Below are 17,832 nucleotides of genomic sequence, written 5' to 3'. Positions count from 1 at the left end.
CTGACTCTAAAAACAAAACAAAACTGGACAAAAAAAAAGTTGCTGGGCTCTACCTTCTGGGTTTCTGATTCGGTAGGTTTAGGGTGGGACCTGAAAATTTGCATTTCTAGTGAGTTCCCAAGGGATGCTGATACTGGTTAGGGGACCACACTTCAAGAATCAGTGCCATTGCCGCAGATCACTTCAAGTTCCTTTTTCCTTCCATCTTCTGAACTATTTTCTGACTCTATAGCCTTCCTTGAGCCCATCAGTGACTAGTTTCCCGTAAATGCTCTGTGTTTCCGCGTGGTATGGTCTGGGCAGCTCTGGGCCATCAGGCGCCTGGAGAAAGACCTTTGCCACAGGGTGGCAGCAGCAAGCCGGGCACAGAGGAGCCTTTGGCCCCGGGCTCTGGACAGCTCGTTAGCACACCGTCCCCTGGGTTCCCACCGAGCGGGGGCCTGACTGGCTCTCCATCTCCCCTTGGCAGGCAGGAGGACAGTGGGGGGGGGGGGGCCTGGCAGAGGGGGAGGTCGCTGGCACACAGAGGGGCGGTTTTGTTCTCTGGGAGACTCTGAGAGAGGAAGCTGGGTGGTCTCCTCAGAGCATCGGATTGTGCCCTTCACAAAACCGCCATGCAGTGCGGGGCTGCTGGGAGAGCCGGCTGGACAAAAGGCCTCGGAGGAGATGGGCAGGGGCTGCCGGGCCGCCCCGGGCGCAGAGGCCTGGGCCCCTCGGTGAAGAGGCCTGGCAGTTTCTCATGACGCCGGTTTCCAGGGGTGACGGCTCCGCAAAGCCTCCCTCCCGGGAAATGTAGGTCTGCGGCCTCCTCAGGGAGTTCCTTCCAGCTCACAGCAGGCCCAGATGGAGGGGAAGCCACTCTCCCCTCCTCCAGCATCACCCCCATGCTTCTTCCTCCTTAATTGAGCAGGGTTTGTTCTGAATATCTTAAGAATCTTTCTGAGTGCCGGGAACTGTGCTGAGAATTTTATATCTAGATATCATCTACTAAATTCTCATTACACCCTCACGAAGAAAGTATTACTATACCATTTACGATGTGGGAGGTGCCGTTTAACCTATTACTTGCCAAGGATAGTTGACCATTTAAGGTCCACTTTAAGTCTAGTGTCCCCTCCAATACACGACAACCTGATACGAAAGTTGGTTTGGAGATGGTGGGTTTCATCCAACCCCCACACATGCAAATAAGGACGCTGAGGTGCACTGTCCAGGGACCCTGATGAACTGCTCAAGAATTCAGGTGTGACAGGTGTGGATTCAACCGCCACTCTGAAACTGAAGGCCTTTAGGTTTCAGAAAGCATGAAGCTATTTTTAGTCTAGCTATGTTATTTTTCTAAGAAACATATTTTCTCAAGTTTGTTTCCTACCTCTTTGGCTAACAGCTCCTCATCAGCTTAAATCAAAGAATGCCTCACCGAGTCACTGCAGTGCCAAGGCAGTGGAATTTGGTGACAGTTTTCAGACTTGTGTTGCTGATGAAACCTTTGCGTGCTAAGTACTCCCCAGGGCAGACCGATCATCAGTGCATTGTGCTGGGCTGAGCTAACTCCCAAATCATCTTTATTTTCTCTGGCGACAGCTGTGTCTGGAAGCTCCTGGCTGGTTGCTTTCAGGACATTTATGATTTCCTGAAGCTAAGGAGTTGAAAAAGAAATCCAAAGGTTGTCATCTGACACCCTCTTCCAGTAGACTCACTGCCATCTTTAACATGGTACAGCATGTGTCATTGTTGGGGAAGAGTTTATGATTTTATTTTTCTCCTCTCTGCAGTATCAATTGGGCCTGCTTTTCATATCCTTCAGCCTTGCCTTAAAGAAGGGGCTTTTGTGGGAATGATTCTCATCCATGGAGAAGGCTGGAGTTTTCTCTGAAAAGACTTTGGAAAATGCTTCATTCCCAGCTTTACAGTGACTGGCAAATGATTGACTTTGAGTAGCACAATATGAAAAAAAAAAAAAATAGGTGCTTTTTCTAAAAGATGCCCTCCCAAATGAAAAAAAATGTGTCCATCATTGGAAAACGGTATGCAAATGCCAAAATTTTCAGCCCTGTAATGGATTACATAAAACATTTTATGTTGAGGTGGGGGGAGGGTGAGAGTAAGAAATGAGAGAAGGAATGCAGAAAATAGGGAAGGGAAGAAAAGAAAAACAGTTGTGAGTCTTAAAATATTTCAAGCATGGATAACTGATACATTGTTTAACTTATTTAAGACAGTTTTGTGAACTCTTAAAGGTGATTCTTCAGGCTTGTTAACTGTGGCCACAAGATTTACAAGCACATGGTGAGTGATAATGTCCTCAGAACAAATAAATAGTAGAAAATGTCAGATCTAAACTGCCTTTTTGAGCATGTTTTTGCCTTCAGAGAGAAATTCAAAATTAGGATGATCATTTTATAATCAAGACCCTCCTCCCCACCACATAAACTCTTTCACCTATAATATTCACTTCACTGAGGCAAACAAATTGTCTTGAGTTTTTTCTTTCATTGGTAATGTAGAGTTGCCAGGTTAACAAAAATACACGAAATATTTTGCATACTTACACTGACACATTATTTCTTATTTCGTAATTACACTAAAACATTATTTGTTACTTGTCTGAAATTCAAATTTAACTGGATGTCCCGTGTTTTATCTGGCAACCCTACTTATATGTGCAATTCAGCAAAATGTGAATGTTTCAAATTTGAAGGACGAGATAGCAGTTTTGTAGGCACGATGGAAAATGTTACCATGCCACCTTCTGAATACCTGTCTGTGGCTGGGAAACCTAAGTGACAGTGGGAAGATGAGAATCCCAAAGAGGAGATGGGAGAGAAGAGAGTTAAGGCGCAAGGGAGGTAAAACAGAATACCCAGAAAGGAAGGGGCTTCACTGGAGAGAATACAGAAGCAAGGAGACCAGAGGGAAATGTGAAATGAGGGCACTGAAGAATTTTAAACAGCCTGATGGCTTTCACAGATTGATCCGTCTCTGCTCTGCAGACCCTAGAGTTCGATGTTACGCACATGGGATCTCTTTAAGAGGAAGTTCAGCCGCTCCCCAGAGGGCTCCCGGCGGAAAAACGTTAATCTGAAAAATTTTCCTAGCTCCATTAGTGCACAGACCTGTGACTACCACGTGAGCTCCGCGCTCCCCCTGGTGGCTACGGTGAGCATGGCGCCCCCGGCCCTGCCTCGCTCATCCCTGAGACTTGACTTCTCCCTTCCCCTCGTAGGACGCTGCCCATCAGCTCCCTTCGCTCTCCCTTCCTTCTTTTCCTGTCGGCTCATTCATTCGGGGCCTGCCCTCGGCGTGACACCTCCCAACCACTCTGGCCCCAGGACCAGGCCACACAGAGCTGGGCATTGTTGCCCCAGTGCTGGGACCACCCGGCTGGGAGAGGGGGAAGCGCGGCCGCCGGGGAGGCCGGATGAGTGACAGCAGCCCGGGGTCAGCTGCGCGGCGGCCCGGAAAAAGGGCCTTGCGCTGCGGTCCCCGCAGGGTCGTCCCCTCGTCCCCTCCCTCCAGCTGGAAACGAGTTTCTCCTCCAGGCTTCTTTCAGACCCATTCCATTAGCAGCACTAAAATTTCTGTTTTCAACATGGTGTATGTAAATAAAGGCATAGAAAAAAGGATTTCATGGGTAAAGTGAGATTCTTTCGCCGGGGAAAGGGAATCCTGCTTGAGTCGGACAGTGGGTTGGTGACAGGACGAATACGGGAAGTTGGGGACATGACTCCCAACTTCTGAGGGTAGGATTTTAAAAAGTTGTTAAATGTATTTATCAGAAAATTTAAAATTTAAAATACAAATTTGTTAAATGTGTTTATCAGAAAAAAGCGTTAACCTGAACATTTTTCATAGCTGCATTTGTGAACAGATCGGTGACTGCCACGTGTAGGTAGAGCTCCATGCCCGCTTGTCCGTCCTGCGCACGGAAACTCCCGCTGGGCAGCCTGTCCCTCGGCCGCAAGGGCCTCTCCACAGACCTGCACGGAGGAGCTGGGCTAAACCCAGCTCAGGCCGCCCAAGGGAAAGGAAACTGGTCACTGCAGGAGGGAGCACTTCCTAGCAGTGGATTGATCTTTTGTGGCACTTCCCAGAATGCTGCTCAGTGTCCAGAATGCTTCACAAGTTTGCAAATATTGGTCCCCTCAGGGGGCCAGGTTTGGTTCCCTCAGGCCACGCGGGGACCTTTTTCCAAATCGGTCATGTGAATTTCATATATGCCTTCAAAAAAGTTGGGGTGTATATGGATCAAACACAATGATTTGTGGATTTTTTTGGGGGGGTCATATATCCTTTAAGGAATTGATGGAAAGTAAGGATTTCACCCCCCCCCCCCCCGGGAAAAGACAAATGCACAAAACTTTTCCCACAATTTCAAGGGCTCTGAACCTTGAAATCTTCATGTGGAGGACCTACGGGTCCAAGGACCAACCCAACTTAAGAGTGTTCCCTCTAGGTGGCTGCCATCTGCAGGTAGAGGGTTAGATTAAAGGGTCTCCAGACACAACTTCAGTCTGGAGATTTCATGGTATCGCCTGCCGATTCTTTATTAAAAAGCATGAAGGAAATAAGTAGTCGTCCATAAGTCATTCTTAATGAGTAGAGTGGTTCACTGGCACAATGGCTGTTTCTGGAAATCCCTTGAGATCTTATTCAGCTCTTTTCATAAATGGTGGTAGTAATCACAGAGATAAATCTACCTAATTTGAAGGTCAGACAGGAAATTAGTTTTTTGGAAGAACCCATGGTGGCATTACACTTTTCTAATACCAACATGGAAATGATTCAATTTACCTGAGAAATTTAAATCTGATACGGACAAGTAAGTGCAGGCTATTACAGCAAAGTGCTTCTTCCCTCACCTCCTGCTGTTTCCAGCTCCAGTTCTTGGAGTTGAGCAGGGGGGGCATGTACTTCCTTAATTTCTTGTGGCTCCCCCCACCCCACTGGTTCAGCTAACATCTTGCCTTGCTGCGTGGCATCCCTCCCCAGCATGCCCTGCGCTCATTGTAATACTTCCATGAATGGAAAATTTATTTTCCTCTGGGGAGAAGAATAACAACAACATGCAAAGAAATTAATGTAAAACTATTTTTTTCTTTATTGAAAATACATCTACAAAGTAATGCTTCCCAGTCCACACTGGGTGCACGTGTAGGCAGAGCCTGTGATGGGCTGGAGACAGGGTCACCCTAAAGGACCTGCTTTCCATAAGAAATGGTTAGTATTAAAAAAAAAAATCACATTGTGTAACAGAATTAATTTGACAGGATTAATTTTTGCTCTACTAGTGTCATGACAGCCATGTACATTATCTTTTGTAGTGTATTTCCCAAATAGAGCTTTGACATCAAATGGTTACTCCACCACTGCCTAATGTTAACTTGTATACACATATAATGCTCGGGATCTATATAAAAATATTTCTAATTATATATCAAAGGATGTATGTCTAGATTTTCAGTCTGTTAGCAAAATTAAGTCCATTCTTCACCATTTTCAGTCAGAAACTCAAACACAGCTGGTATTGTCTGACAGCTCCCACTCAGCATCTCTGACTGGATATTCCTGACGGGGTAAAAATTAATCTCCTCTAAACCCGGGAGCTCCCTTGCCTGAAACTAATGCCCCTGCTGTTTTTTCTTGCAATCTCACTGACATCGTCTTCACACTGATTCATCTTCTACCAGTCCTCTTGGGGACGCAAACAAAACAAAAGCAAACTCCACTCTGGCTGAAAGTTTTGAATGACTTGGTAAGTGGGATTCCAACACAAAGAAATACCTTGTTTCTCTCATTCTAAGAACTTCTGATTAAAGTAAAAAAACATTTTCAAATACCAGATCACTCACCCAACTCATAGATCCCTATCAGAGAGTTCATTCATTTCATTTCTTTACAATATATAAATGATCTTATATTTTGGTATGCAGACTTCATTGGGGAATGATTTTGAACTGAAGAGAAAAAGTGTTTCAGGTAAAACAAAACAAACCAAAAGTGAACCTCTCCTTTTTTATTCTTCCTTAAAGACCTATACTCTTAATGTTTTAAAATCCATTTTTTATAAGGTCAACTTTGCTCCATTCTTTCCTAGCTCTTTAGTGTTCCATAGTATGACCACGAGCACCCTTGCTAATAACTAGTCTTCTGTTTTATTTTCAAAAAGTCTATCATCAGTTGAGGAATGGTGGGAGACACATCCTTCCCAACACAGTCCCTTCGGTTTGGGAAGAGTAGGAAAGGAGGGAATACCTTCTCTGTTGGGAAGAACTGGGCAAAGGGTTTTATGAATAATCCCACTCCTGGAATGGCCTCCCACCTGGCAACTTGCATACGTAACTGGCATTTTGAACACAGAACGTGGTCAACCACACAGCCATCCTGCCCCTAGTGAGAAATATTCACTCCCACTAAGTGTCCTTTCTGAAAGCCCGGTGCTGCGTGGACTGGTACTTGCTACCGGGTGTTCCAAGGGGAAATAGAGGGCGGGCTCTTTCATAATGTCACAGGATGTCTGGGCTAGAAGCGACCAGGGAGGCATCTAGGGAAGTCACTCATTTTATAGATGAGGACACTGAGGCCTAGAGATGACATATGACTTACTCAAAGCCATGCGAAAAATTCACTTTCTGCCCCTCCCCACTGCTGGGCTAGGTGTGTATGTTCACCTGGCTGCTAATAAAATACATACAGCATTGTAAAGAGAAAGGGAAAAAACTCTTCTAGTATCCCACTGATAACAGATTGCAGTTCATCACGTTGTTATATCTTGAGACTAGAACTCAATTATGTTCTGAAGGATTTTTAAATTGCAAACATTGATTTAAAAATACTTTTAGCCTATTATTTGTTTGATTCTCTAACTTATAAAAAAATCACATTTATAGGATTATGTGCCACACACACACTTGTAAGATCCAATCAAGACTAGTTTTGATCTCAGTACCTCATTGAGTAAGACTAACATGAAATGATTTAAAAATTTCAAATGTGGGATGAAAATTACACATTTTGGCCACTGCAAAATGCTCCCTTATTTTTGGATGAATACTGTCCAGTCTTCTCAGAGTAAGGAGGGAGATGAGGGGCTTACTGGAGAGAACGAGCTGTAACGAGATGGAGACATTTTATAATGGTTTTCAAACACCTGGTGCTCAAGAAAGCATTTCTTGATGTTAGTCTACATCTTGGTTTCACTGTCGATGGGTTTCTCGGTTTCATTGTCCTGGGCAATCAGCTGATATGGTTTCTTCATTTCATTTTCTTCAATCACCGAGTTACCCATTTCAACATCTCGGTTCTTCAGTTCGTGTCGTGACAAGTGCTCCACAATCCCAGCTCCAAGGGAGTCTCCCAGCACGTTGGTGGTGGTTCGGAGGCGGTCCCTGCAGGCAGGGTGGGGAGGAAGGAAACATGAGGCTCCTGTGAACATCACGAGATTTCAGCTTATGCTATGAACTGATTGGCACTGTCTTTAGAAGCATCTCTTAAAATTCAGTTTGGTGTATCCATCAGCTGCATGATTATACAACAGACACATAACATTTATAATAGCACCTATTAAAAGTTATAAGGACATAGGTGAACAATGTTCACTAAGATACTAGTCTGACTGTAGCTAGAGTCCCAACAGTGGGGAATGACCCTTCACTTTTTCCTTTCATTTAAAATTTCTCTTCCCCTAACTCACACTCCTTTATACCAGAGGTTCTCAAAGTGTGGTCCAGAGACCCTGGGTGTCCCTGAGGTCAAAACTATTCTCACAATAAACACTAAGCTGTCCTTTGCCCCTTCCACTCTCATTTTCTCATGAACATATGGTGGAGTTTTGCAGAGACTCCACCCACCATGTGTGCTATCACAACACAGAGAATGCAGAAGCAGTTAGGAAACTCGAGCTATCTTGTGCCAAACCAGAGAGTAAGGAAACTTGCAAAATGTAGAGGGGTGCCATTCTTTTCATTAAATTTTTAGTTTGAAAATGGTTATTTTTCACAAAAAAGTTATTTATGTTAACATGCAATGAATTTATTAATATAACCACTAAATAAATGTAAAATTTATTTAATAACTTTATTTAACCATTTTAAAATTTGTAAGTTTTTCTAATGTGACAAGTAATGATAGGTATAACCCACGTAGATAAAAGGCTTTTTTGTTCCTCAAGAATTTTTAATGTAAAGATCAAAACCTTTGAGAACCCAGTGTTCACATTAACTGAGTGCTCACCATGGGCCAGACAGGTGTGTGGAACGCTTTCTATGCATCGTTGCATTTGACCCTCACAGTACCACCAGGAGCTAGAGTACATGAGCATCTGCGCTGTACGGAGGTGGAAACTAGAGTGGCTGGGTAACCTGCTCCGTGTCACCCAGGGCCACGACGCAAACACAGGTCCAAGTAACCGGGGAATAAATCTCCCCACCGCCCCCTACAAGCACAGAGCTCGTGCACACTGTCGAGCTCTTTGTGTCCATTAGTTTCAGTAAAGTCCACACGCATTGACTCCAACACCTACTGTGTTCTGTTAGGCATTTGCTCTGGGCGTCTTGGTGGAAAAATTTTCAAAAGCAGAAGGGAAATTTGAGAGAAAAGGGGCTGAGAATGTCAGCTGGATAATCGAGGGAAGAGGACAGTGGGATGGGCCCTGGAGGTTAGGGTTGGAGGGTATGGAGGGTCCATTTCTCGGAACTTTCCCCAGAGCCAAAAATCGATTCCACTTAATGGTGCTAGCTCTCTTCCCACTGTCTGCATCACCACTCCTCACCCTGCTGGGCTCAGATGGGGACATCACTGCCACTGGGATGGGAAGCTCAAGGGGGCCGGGCCTGAGCCAGCGTGCGGGGCCTGCAGTTCTGCTCCAGCCGCCGTGGCACTGTGTTGTGCAATTCAGAAACGGCCTTGCTGATTTATGTTGGCTTCACAGAGAGCAGGTTTCCCAATCCCTGAGCTGCTTTATGGAGTGAGAAGTGCAGCAGCCAGATGTGCCCCTCAGGCTGACAGGGGAGTGAGCGCGCATGGCGTCTGGGGCTTGGTCTCCAGATAAGGGCCAGGGATCAGGCGATGAGGACAATTTAATTATCAGCCAACCTAATCCTCTTTTGGAGTTCTTTTGGCAGGCGTGCTGGGCTGCCTGGTGCCCTAGAATGACAGAGGGGGGCCCTGCGACAGTGAGCCAGAGCGCAGTCGAGCGTACTCACAGGAACCAGTCCACTGCGATGATGAGCGTGATGTCATCGGTGGGCAGGCCCACAGAGGTCAGCACGATGACCATAGTGACCAGGCCTGCCTGAGGAATTCCAGCTGCCCCAATACTGGCGGCCGTGGCTGTGATGCTGTTGAATGAAGAACAAAACAGAAAACATTTTTACAAAGCTCTCCAAGTAGAGCGTATACCCTGCAAAACATGCTCAGTGCCAGTGGCCGGCTGGCCACGTAACAGAAGAGGATGTGCTTCAGGAAAATGTAGATGACATTTAAAAAAAGTCATTAAGGTCATAATCATACTAATATTTTTATCATGTGCTTATTATGTGTCATCTGATATGCTAAACATGGCTCATCTCATTTGATCCTCACAGCAACCCTTATGAAGTTGGTCCAGTTGTGATAGCTGTTTTTAAATGAAGAAACTGATAGCTATATACTTTTTTGTATCCCGGGAAGTATTTTGTAAGGTCTAAAATGCTGTTGAGTTACAATAACAATTTGTTTCTAATCATTCCCCTATCCAAGCAGAGGGCTGTAAAGATACTGAACATGTATCATTAATTGCAGAAAAAAATCAAATTTATTAATTCAAAAGCAAAATAATTTATGAACAAAGTTCCATAGCACTATAAATATAAATATTTTACAGATGTAGTGTGAACCTGGTTTTCAAGGCAAATAGTGTCTTGTTAAATTGTTATTTTTTTTTTTAGAGACAGGGTTTCCCAGGCTGGAACACAGTGGTGTGGTCATAACTCACTGTAGCCTCCAACTTCTGGCCTCAAGCGATCCTCCTCCACCCACCTCAGCCTCCCAAGCAGCTGGGATTATAGGAGTATGCCACCATGCCTGACTAATTAAAAAAAAAATTTTAGAGATGGGGTCTCACGATGTTGCCCAAGCTGGACTTGAACTCCTGGCTTCAAGCGATCCTCCTGTCTCAGCCTTCCAAACTTGCTGGGATTATAGGCGTGAGTCACCATGCCTGGCTCCAAATGTTTGGTAAATAAAGTATTACCTAGATATAAAGTATTATTACTAATGTATTAAGACTTTGGCAGGAAGTGCTCATAGTTCCCCATTCTGTTTCTCTTTTATGGTGGTAGAACTTTTAGCTGGTGTATGGCCCCAGCATGAAGACTATACTTCCCAGCCTCCCTGGGAAGTTAGGTTGAATTCTGGCCAATGAGACATGGGTGGAAGTGATGGAGCAACTTGCAGGCTCTGCCACTTCCCCACTTCACACTGGCTAAAACTTGGAGGTGGTGATGAACCATCCTGGACCACTTGGATAAGGATAACACCTCCTAGGCCAGGCGAGGTGGCTCACGCCTGTAATCCTAGCACTCTGAGAGGGCAAGGCAGGTGGCTTGTTTGAGCTCAGGAGTTTGAGACCAGCCTGAGCAAGAGTGAGACCCTGTCTCTATTAAAAATAGAAAGAAATTAGCTGAACAACTAAAAATATATAGAAAAAATTAGTGGGGCTTGGTGGTGCATGCCTGTAGTCCCAGCTACTCAGGAGGCTGAAGCAGGAGGATTGCTTGAGCCCAGGAGTTTGAGGTTGCTGTGAGCTAGGCTGATGCCACAGCACTCTAGCCCAGGCAACAGGGTGAGACTCTGTCTCAAAAAAAAAAACAAAAAAAAAAGAGAAAGAGACAGGATAACACCCCAGTGACTCTGGAACCACCAGCCTTGTCCTGTGTACCGTAGAACCCCTACCAGCCTTGAGAGCTTTGTGGAGCAGAGCTGCTCTACATGAAAGAGAAATACTTTATCTTGTTTAAGTCATGTTGCTGTTATTATTTTTAACTGTCTCATAAAACTGAAACTTTTTTCGTAACTCAGGGCTTTTTAACCAACATGCCAACTTACACCCAAGAAGAAGTTACAGGTGAGCTGAAATAATGATCTCCCAGCCCCAGGATAGCGAAGTAGCTAGATTATATTTCTAGCTAGGGTTCCTGGAACCCTCAGATCAGTCAGTGACCTCTGACCATGATTGGTCATGTCTTTTTTACTCCCATGCATCCTATAAATACCATCATTTTTCTAACAACACAAAACATATATACAGAGTCTAACATAACTTATTTCTAAATAAACAAAAAATGTGGGGTGACTGATAGAGATTAAAAGAGGCTAAAAAACCTAACGCAGGGCATAAATCTGCATTTGATCTTGGTCTGGAAGAAAAGCTGTAAAAGACATTTTTGGGGACAATGGGGAAATTTAAATATAGGCTAGATATTTTGGAAGTATTTTTAAGATTCTTGCTATTGTGACTATATAGAAGAATATCCTTATTTTTAGGAGGTGCATACTGAATTATGTACACATGAAACGTCATAATGGCAGAGAAAGAGAAAGAAGAAGCAAACATGGTAAAACGTTCACAATTTTTAGATCTAGGTAGAGGATGTTTAACTTTTCTGTATGTATTATAGGACAACTTTCATAATAAAATGTTTTGGGGAAAAAACCCCAAAATCTGACTTATTTTGATCTATACAATATATTATTAATAATAATTAAAAAAAAAACCCACAACAATGAAGAGCAGAGGCTGATCTAGATTGTGAGGCTTAAAGTCTCCTGTTGCCTTTAGACTTATTGGTCTGCTGTGCATCGTAACTTTCAGTAAGGAAAGAGGAGGGATTATATTAATATATGCACATGGATGTGCATAGGCTATCTCTGGAAGGATAAAAAAAAATGGACAAGTAACACTGGTTGCCTCTGCAGAAGGAAACTAAGAGACTGGGGGAACGGATGGAAAGGAAAATTACTTTTCACTGGACATCTCCAATATAATAGTTAAAAAAAAAATTCTCCACAAAAATCAGAATCTCAACCTACTTGCTAAAAATTAACCCTGGAGAAAAAGTTAATCCAGTTTTTCAAGTGTATTTTTATTTTCTAATATTATCTATAAAAGCTAACATATTTTAATGCTTTGTAAAATTGAAGTATAATCTAACACTTTTAAAAATGAGAAATATCCATAGTATGTATTTTGCAGACATCATAAAAAGAATGAGCTAGATAATATTTATAAATGGTATATTGATAAGCAAACCAATCAAGGAGCAAACAATATGTACAGTACGATTCCATTAACTACAAAAAAGAAATGTGTGCATGTCTACATATAAGAAAAGGTCCAGCCTGAGCAAGAGCGAGACCCCGTCTCTACTAAAAATAGAAAGAAATTATATGGACAGCTAAAATATATATAGAAAAATTAGCTGGACATGGTGGCACATGCCTGTAGTCCCAGCTACTCAGGAGGCTGAGGCAGGAGGATCCCTTGAGCCCAGGAGTTTGAGGTTGCTGTGAGCTAGGCTGACGCCATGGCACTCTAGCTCGGGCACCAGAGTGAGACTCTGTCTCAAAAAAAAAAAAAAAAAAGAAAGAAAAGGTTTTTCCAAACCAAACACACACACCTACAGAAAGATGTGGAGTGATATGGTGGCAGGCAGGTTTCCCTTCTTATTTTATATACTTCTGTCTTATTTGAATTTTGTTACTAATGTGTACATCTTTAATTTTAAAATTAATAAAAATATCTAAGTATAAAAATAAAACTATTCCCCCCTACCCCAATCTCCTGATTATGTGTGATCCCTTTCCCAATCAATTTCTTCACCCAATCCTGATCACCCTCCGGTGTTTTAAAGACAGTCTTCAGAAAATGTGTGTAGAACTCATTCCTTGTACCTGATGGTAATAATCTGTCCAAAGTTCAGTTCAAAGTTGTTAACTTGAGCGATGAAGATGGCAGCCAAAGCCTCGTAGAGGGCAGTCCCATCCATGTTAATGGTGGCCCCCACGGGAAGCACGAATCTGGTGACGCGTTTGTCCACGCCATTGTTCTCTTCCAGGCACTTGAAGGTGATGGGCAGAGTGGCAGAACTGAGAAGAGTGGAACAGAGCATGTCAGCTGAGGGTCCTGGTAGTTCAGACTGTGTCCCTGTGTTTGGTCTTTGGGACAGACAGTTCCTTCCTCTCCTACATCCTAACTTAAAGGGAACTAAGTCAGCACTTGTATAAATAAAGGAGCAGGGTTAGGAACAGTGTGGTCCCCTCACGGGGTCATTTGGCAGCTCTCCTGTTTCTGGGTTCCTCTGTGAGGCACGACTTGTGATCACTCCCCCATCACAACAGCCTGTGCCGGGTCCCTCTGGCGTTTCTCCCTATGGTAAATACCAACTGGAAGAGAGAGAGGAGAGTGGGCAGGAAACGATAGTTGATTTCCATTTTGTCCCCCAAAAGAGTACATAGCCAGCCATTCCCTGAATCCTAAAAAAGGTCTGATGAGCATCAGACACGAAAAAGCCAATTCATTGTTCTGTGGAAGTTAAAACCCAGAACAAAATGCCTCCTCCTACCCCCAACTTGAGAGGCTCTGGTTCAAAGTAAAGCTTCAGACACAATTTCTGATAGGAGTAAGCTGCTCGTATACGCATACCTTGAAGAGGTCCCCAGAGCTGTGACAAGTGCTTGCAGCAACCCTCCAATAAAAACCCAAGGGTTTTTCCGGGTCACCAAGAAGTAGAGGAGGGGCAGCACGATGACTGCGTGAATGAGTAAGCCAACAATGACGGTCACGGTGTACATGGCAAGCTGCCCCCCAATCACACCCATGTCTTCCATCTCGACAATTTTCCCGGCGATCAGGAAGAGGATGCCCACGGGGGCGTACCTGCGGAGAAGCCACACACACACAGTCAGAGTCTGGCTTCCACCAAGCTAGTCTGCAGAAATTTCCAAGTAATAAGAAAAAGGGAGAGAGAGTTGATTTCCAAACTTTTCTGCCCATGGTACTTATTAGGACTTATAGAAACCGCCAGCTTCTTTCTTGTCTTATTTAAATATAAATTACCCCTGGTTATTGCAGAATCGGGCTTTCCCCTCACTCAGTATTGCTCTAGGACACGATTTTTTTTTTCCTTTTAAACCTGTGAAAAAAGGCAGGTACCCAGCTATTGTTACTCATCTCTGTTTTCCTAGACAGTTCTCCTTTCGCCAGACCTGGGTCACTTTTCTGATCCTCAGATGCTACCCACTCCCCCTGCGTCCTGCTTCCCTGCTAAGTACCTTGAACTGCCAGAATCCACTGGACTGATATCCAGAGTTTGGAGACATTTTCCACATCAGAGCCTGATTCCCAAGTTACAGCAAGAGGCACACAGTGCTACGTCAGTGTTTCAGGTTCGCAGTCAGCTCACTTCTTCAACGACCACTTTTATTATTGTTTTTCAATAGCTACACACCACTTGTGGTATGACTTAGTATTATTATTAAAAACACCTTTTTCACTTAAGTCAATTTACTTTAAGAGAAAATTTTATGTTATAGTGCAAACGGAAAACTAGTACCATCTTCCATAAATAGAAGGTGTCCATAAACTTAATCGTGTGCCTGTCTGTACTGCCATATCAGGTTATAGGTGTTCTAATTAGCAATTATCACCCACAGGCGGCTATTGCCTTTTGTGAGCTTTTCCCCTGCAGACTGTGAGAATGCACAACTGAGACACAAAATGACTTGTACATATTGAAATAACCCTGGTTGCTCAAAGGCCCTGCTGCCCCCTTTCCACTCCCTTTGTCTGATGTGTGCAGTAAACTGCAACCAAACTCCCATTACCAAACACAGACAAACCAATCACCCTTAAGGAGTAGAGTCTGCCGGGAACTGTGGAGAACTTATTTCAAATTGAAAAGTACAATGCTTCTTTCAAAAGTCTTAAAAACACAGGCCAGGAAATCACAGGAGTACCTGTTTTCAGAAATGTAATAACTCAATATTGAATGTGCAGGCAAAATGTACAGCTAGAAAGGCTACACGTGAGGTTCGTTCAGCGGCCTTGAATGGGCTTCTTTCATAAAAGAGGTGAAAGGTGGAGGCATTTTAATAATATGAAGATAAATGTCCACTTTCATTCCTGCCAGGATTTCAAAGGAGCCTTCCCATTGGGGGCTCCCGTGGAGACCACATTCTGATCCGTCTTTGTGCGCAAGTTCATATTCATCTTATATAAACTCCTGAAAAATGAATTTCTCTGGGCTTTGGTGGCATTAAAGACAAAGAACATTTTTAATCATGTTGCTGAGGGAGTGCTTTTCTTAGCAATGGATGTCTTCCTGCCTCAGGTGCCAAGGAGGAGTCTAGATTAAAAATAAGGCATAAAAGACAGGCAACCCCCACGTCAGGCCTAAGCCAATCAAAGGGTTCTCTCCCTGCTGGGAGAGTTAACTTTTCAAGGTCAATGTTCCTCTTTGGATTTGGTCTTTTCCTTTTTCTCCTGCTCTCAATTTTATTAAAGAAAGTTTTGTTATAAATTGTGACCTGGTGTTCTGTAATACTTCCTTTGGTTCCTTCACATTCTGCAGCAGAACTGCCTTTTTCAATTCTTTGTTAGGGCTGACACAGAGTGAGGAGACCTCAGTCTTCCTGGTAGTCAAGGGGCCTCTGCATTTGCTTTTCCCTCTGCTAGGAATGCTGTTCTCCTGGCACTTTCTATGACTGGCCTCTTCTGGTTATTCAGGTCTTAGCAAAAAATGTCACCTCCTCATAGGCCTTTCTGTACCATCTAGCACAAATTTCATGCCCTCTCCCCAGTCACCTACTATTTTGTCTTATTTTATTTTTCATAGCACTTGTGACTAAAGCATATGATTGATTTGTTTGTTTATCATCTGTCTTCCTTAAAAGAATGTAAGATCGATCCAGCGTATTCCTGTATATTTTCTTCATTGCTATACACACAGTGGCTGGCACTGCATACTTGGCATATAGTAGACACTCAATAAGTACGTCTTGAATGAATAACTAAGAATGGGATTCCATCAGCACTGGGGCAAAGGAGCTGATGCCTTTTGAAAACAAGGAAGCAAACTTATTAAGAGAGGCTTGCTGATAGGTTCAATGTCTCTGCAGGCCCAGAAATTCATTGATTTTCTTGTGCTTACCAGAGTGAGATAACTGCAATTGGCCATGCTGCCTTGTGGCATCATCCTCAGTACAGAACACATGTTGATCGCAATAAGCATCTTGTATGCATCATATACAGCAAATGGCAATACATACCACATTATCACTGCTACCAATCTCATGATGGCTTCGTTGAGAGAATCAAAGAACTCTCTCAGGGCCTGGCCCTGCTCCTTCATGTTTCCAATCACAAAACCGAAGCACATGGAGAAGACAACTAGTCCCAGGGCATTGACCCCATTCACAGATCCTGGAACTGGGACCAGCTCCTCTGTGATCCGCGTAAGAGTCTCCATGGCCTCTGACACGTTGTTTATCACAGCCCCGATGAGCGTTTCGTTGGACTGGATGGTCACTTTAAAGCTTCTCTTCTCATAGTTGGTTTTAAACTGAAAAATAAAAAGAATGACAGGAATTAAAGGTGATTTTTATTTTTTTCTATGCTTTCCTGTTGTCCAGATTTTCTATAATTATATACATTACTTTGTATGCAGAGAATATCGTCATAGACAACATCCACCTATCTAATCTGTGGCAAACCCCTACTGTTTCCTCAACACAGACAGGCAGACAGACACACACACAAATAAATAATGACTCATAATGGGAAAGATATTTGGTTAAAGATGCTAGACTAAACACACACATGTGCTTTTGCTTTCTTCTGAAACCCTGATAAAATGACTATGATGGGATTAAAAACACCAAATAGTCTCAATAATCCTTTTACTTTCTATGAGGATCATGCTATGGGATCGTGGACAAATCACCTGACATCCTTTCTTTATATTCTGCAGCTGTGAAACAGGAATAACCGTACTGGCTCCACCTCACAGCATTGTCGTGACGATGAAATTAAGCAGAATATATGAGAACATCTTATAAATTTGAAAGTACTATACTAGTGATGGCTAATGGTGCCCAATGACAAAGCCTGTCAGGGATTTGACTTAGTTAGATATTTCAGTGGGTACTAAAAGTTAAAAATTGCTGGGCATCGTGGCTCATGCCTATAATCCCAGCAGCTCAGGAGGCTGAGGTAGGAGGATCACTTGAGCCGAGGAGTTTGAGCCCAGCCTGGGCAAAATAGCAAAACTCCATCTCTAAAAAAATAAAAATAAAAATAAAAAGTATAATACAAAATAAAAAAATAACAATCCCCAAGCAAACAATCTTCAAGCCATTCCTGATATTATCAATTCTTAAGAATAGGTACCTGATTAACAGTTGGTGATGACAACTCACTTTCTCCAAGTCTGTAGTTGTGTTTCTCTTTCTTTTCTAACTTAAGAGATGGTCTTTGCCCCACAGTTTCTCCACAGATGCCCCAGATAGGAGATGCTGAGTACATTACTGGGGCCATATGAAACAATTGAACCCATCCCTTTATGATTTTAATGAGAGTAGAATTCCTGGTCTTGATGGCGATTGTAGTAAAGCATCAGCGAGAGTAATAACGTATGGGTGGTGACAGGATCTAGAATGGGGTGGGGGGGAGCACTGCATATATGAAGTGCTTGATCATTTGTGTGTCGTCCATTGGGAAGCCATTATTCCCAAACAAGGACATGCCCAGCTGTCAACACTGTGGACACATTCCCAAACAATCAGTACCATTGCTGG

The 17,832-nt window shown here is 43.4% G+C and overlaps 1 protein-coding gene across 4 annotated transcripts in view; it reads right to left on the bottom strand.

The window, feature by feature from the left end:
* Positions 1 to 5,077: 5,077 nt before the first annotated feature.
* Positions 5,078 to 17,832, bottom strand: part of SLC1A3 (solute carrier family 1 member 3) — a 78,720-nt gene continuing 65,965 nt past the window's right edge. For 2 of the 4 annotated variants that reach the window (XM_069492166.1, XM_069492168.1), the window contains 5 exons: positions 16,306 to 16,598; positions 13,682 to 13,915; positions 12,931 to 13,125; positions 9,204 to 9,338; positions 5,078 to 7,388 (listed from right to left, as the gene is read on the bottom strand). In XM_069492166.1, coding sequence (XP_069348267.1) covers positions 7,184 to 7,388; positions 9,204 to 9,338; positions 12,931 to 13,125; positions 13,682 to 13,915; positions 16,306 to 16,598 — 1,062 coding nt within the window. In that variant the 3' untranslated portion in view covers positions 5,078 to 7,183. The remainder of the gene's footprint in view (positions 7,389 to 9,203; positions 9,339 to 12,930; positions 13,126 to 13,681; positions 13,916 to 16,305; positions 16,599 to 17,832) is intronic. The other 2 variants (XM_069492167.1, XM_069492169.1) reach the window with 2 other exon arrangements.

This window comes from Eulemur rufifrons, chromosome 17 (genome assembly GCF_041146395.1).
Source record: "Eulemur rufifrons isolate Redbay chromosome 17, OSU_ERuf_1, whole genome shotgun sequence".
Lineage (NCBI taxonomy): Eukaryota > Metazoa > Chordata > Mammalia > Primates > Lemuridae > Eulemur > Eulemur rufifrons.
This window is presented reverse-complemented; position numbering and strand designations above follow the sequence as displayed.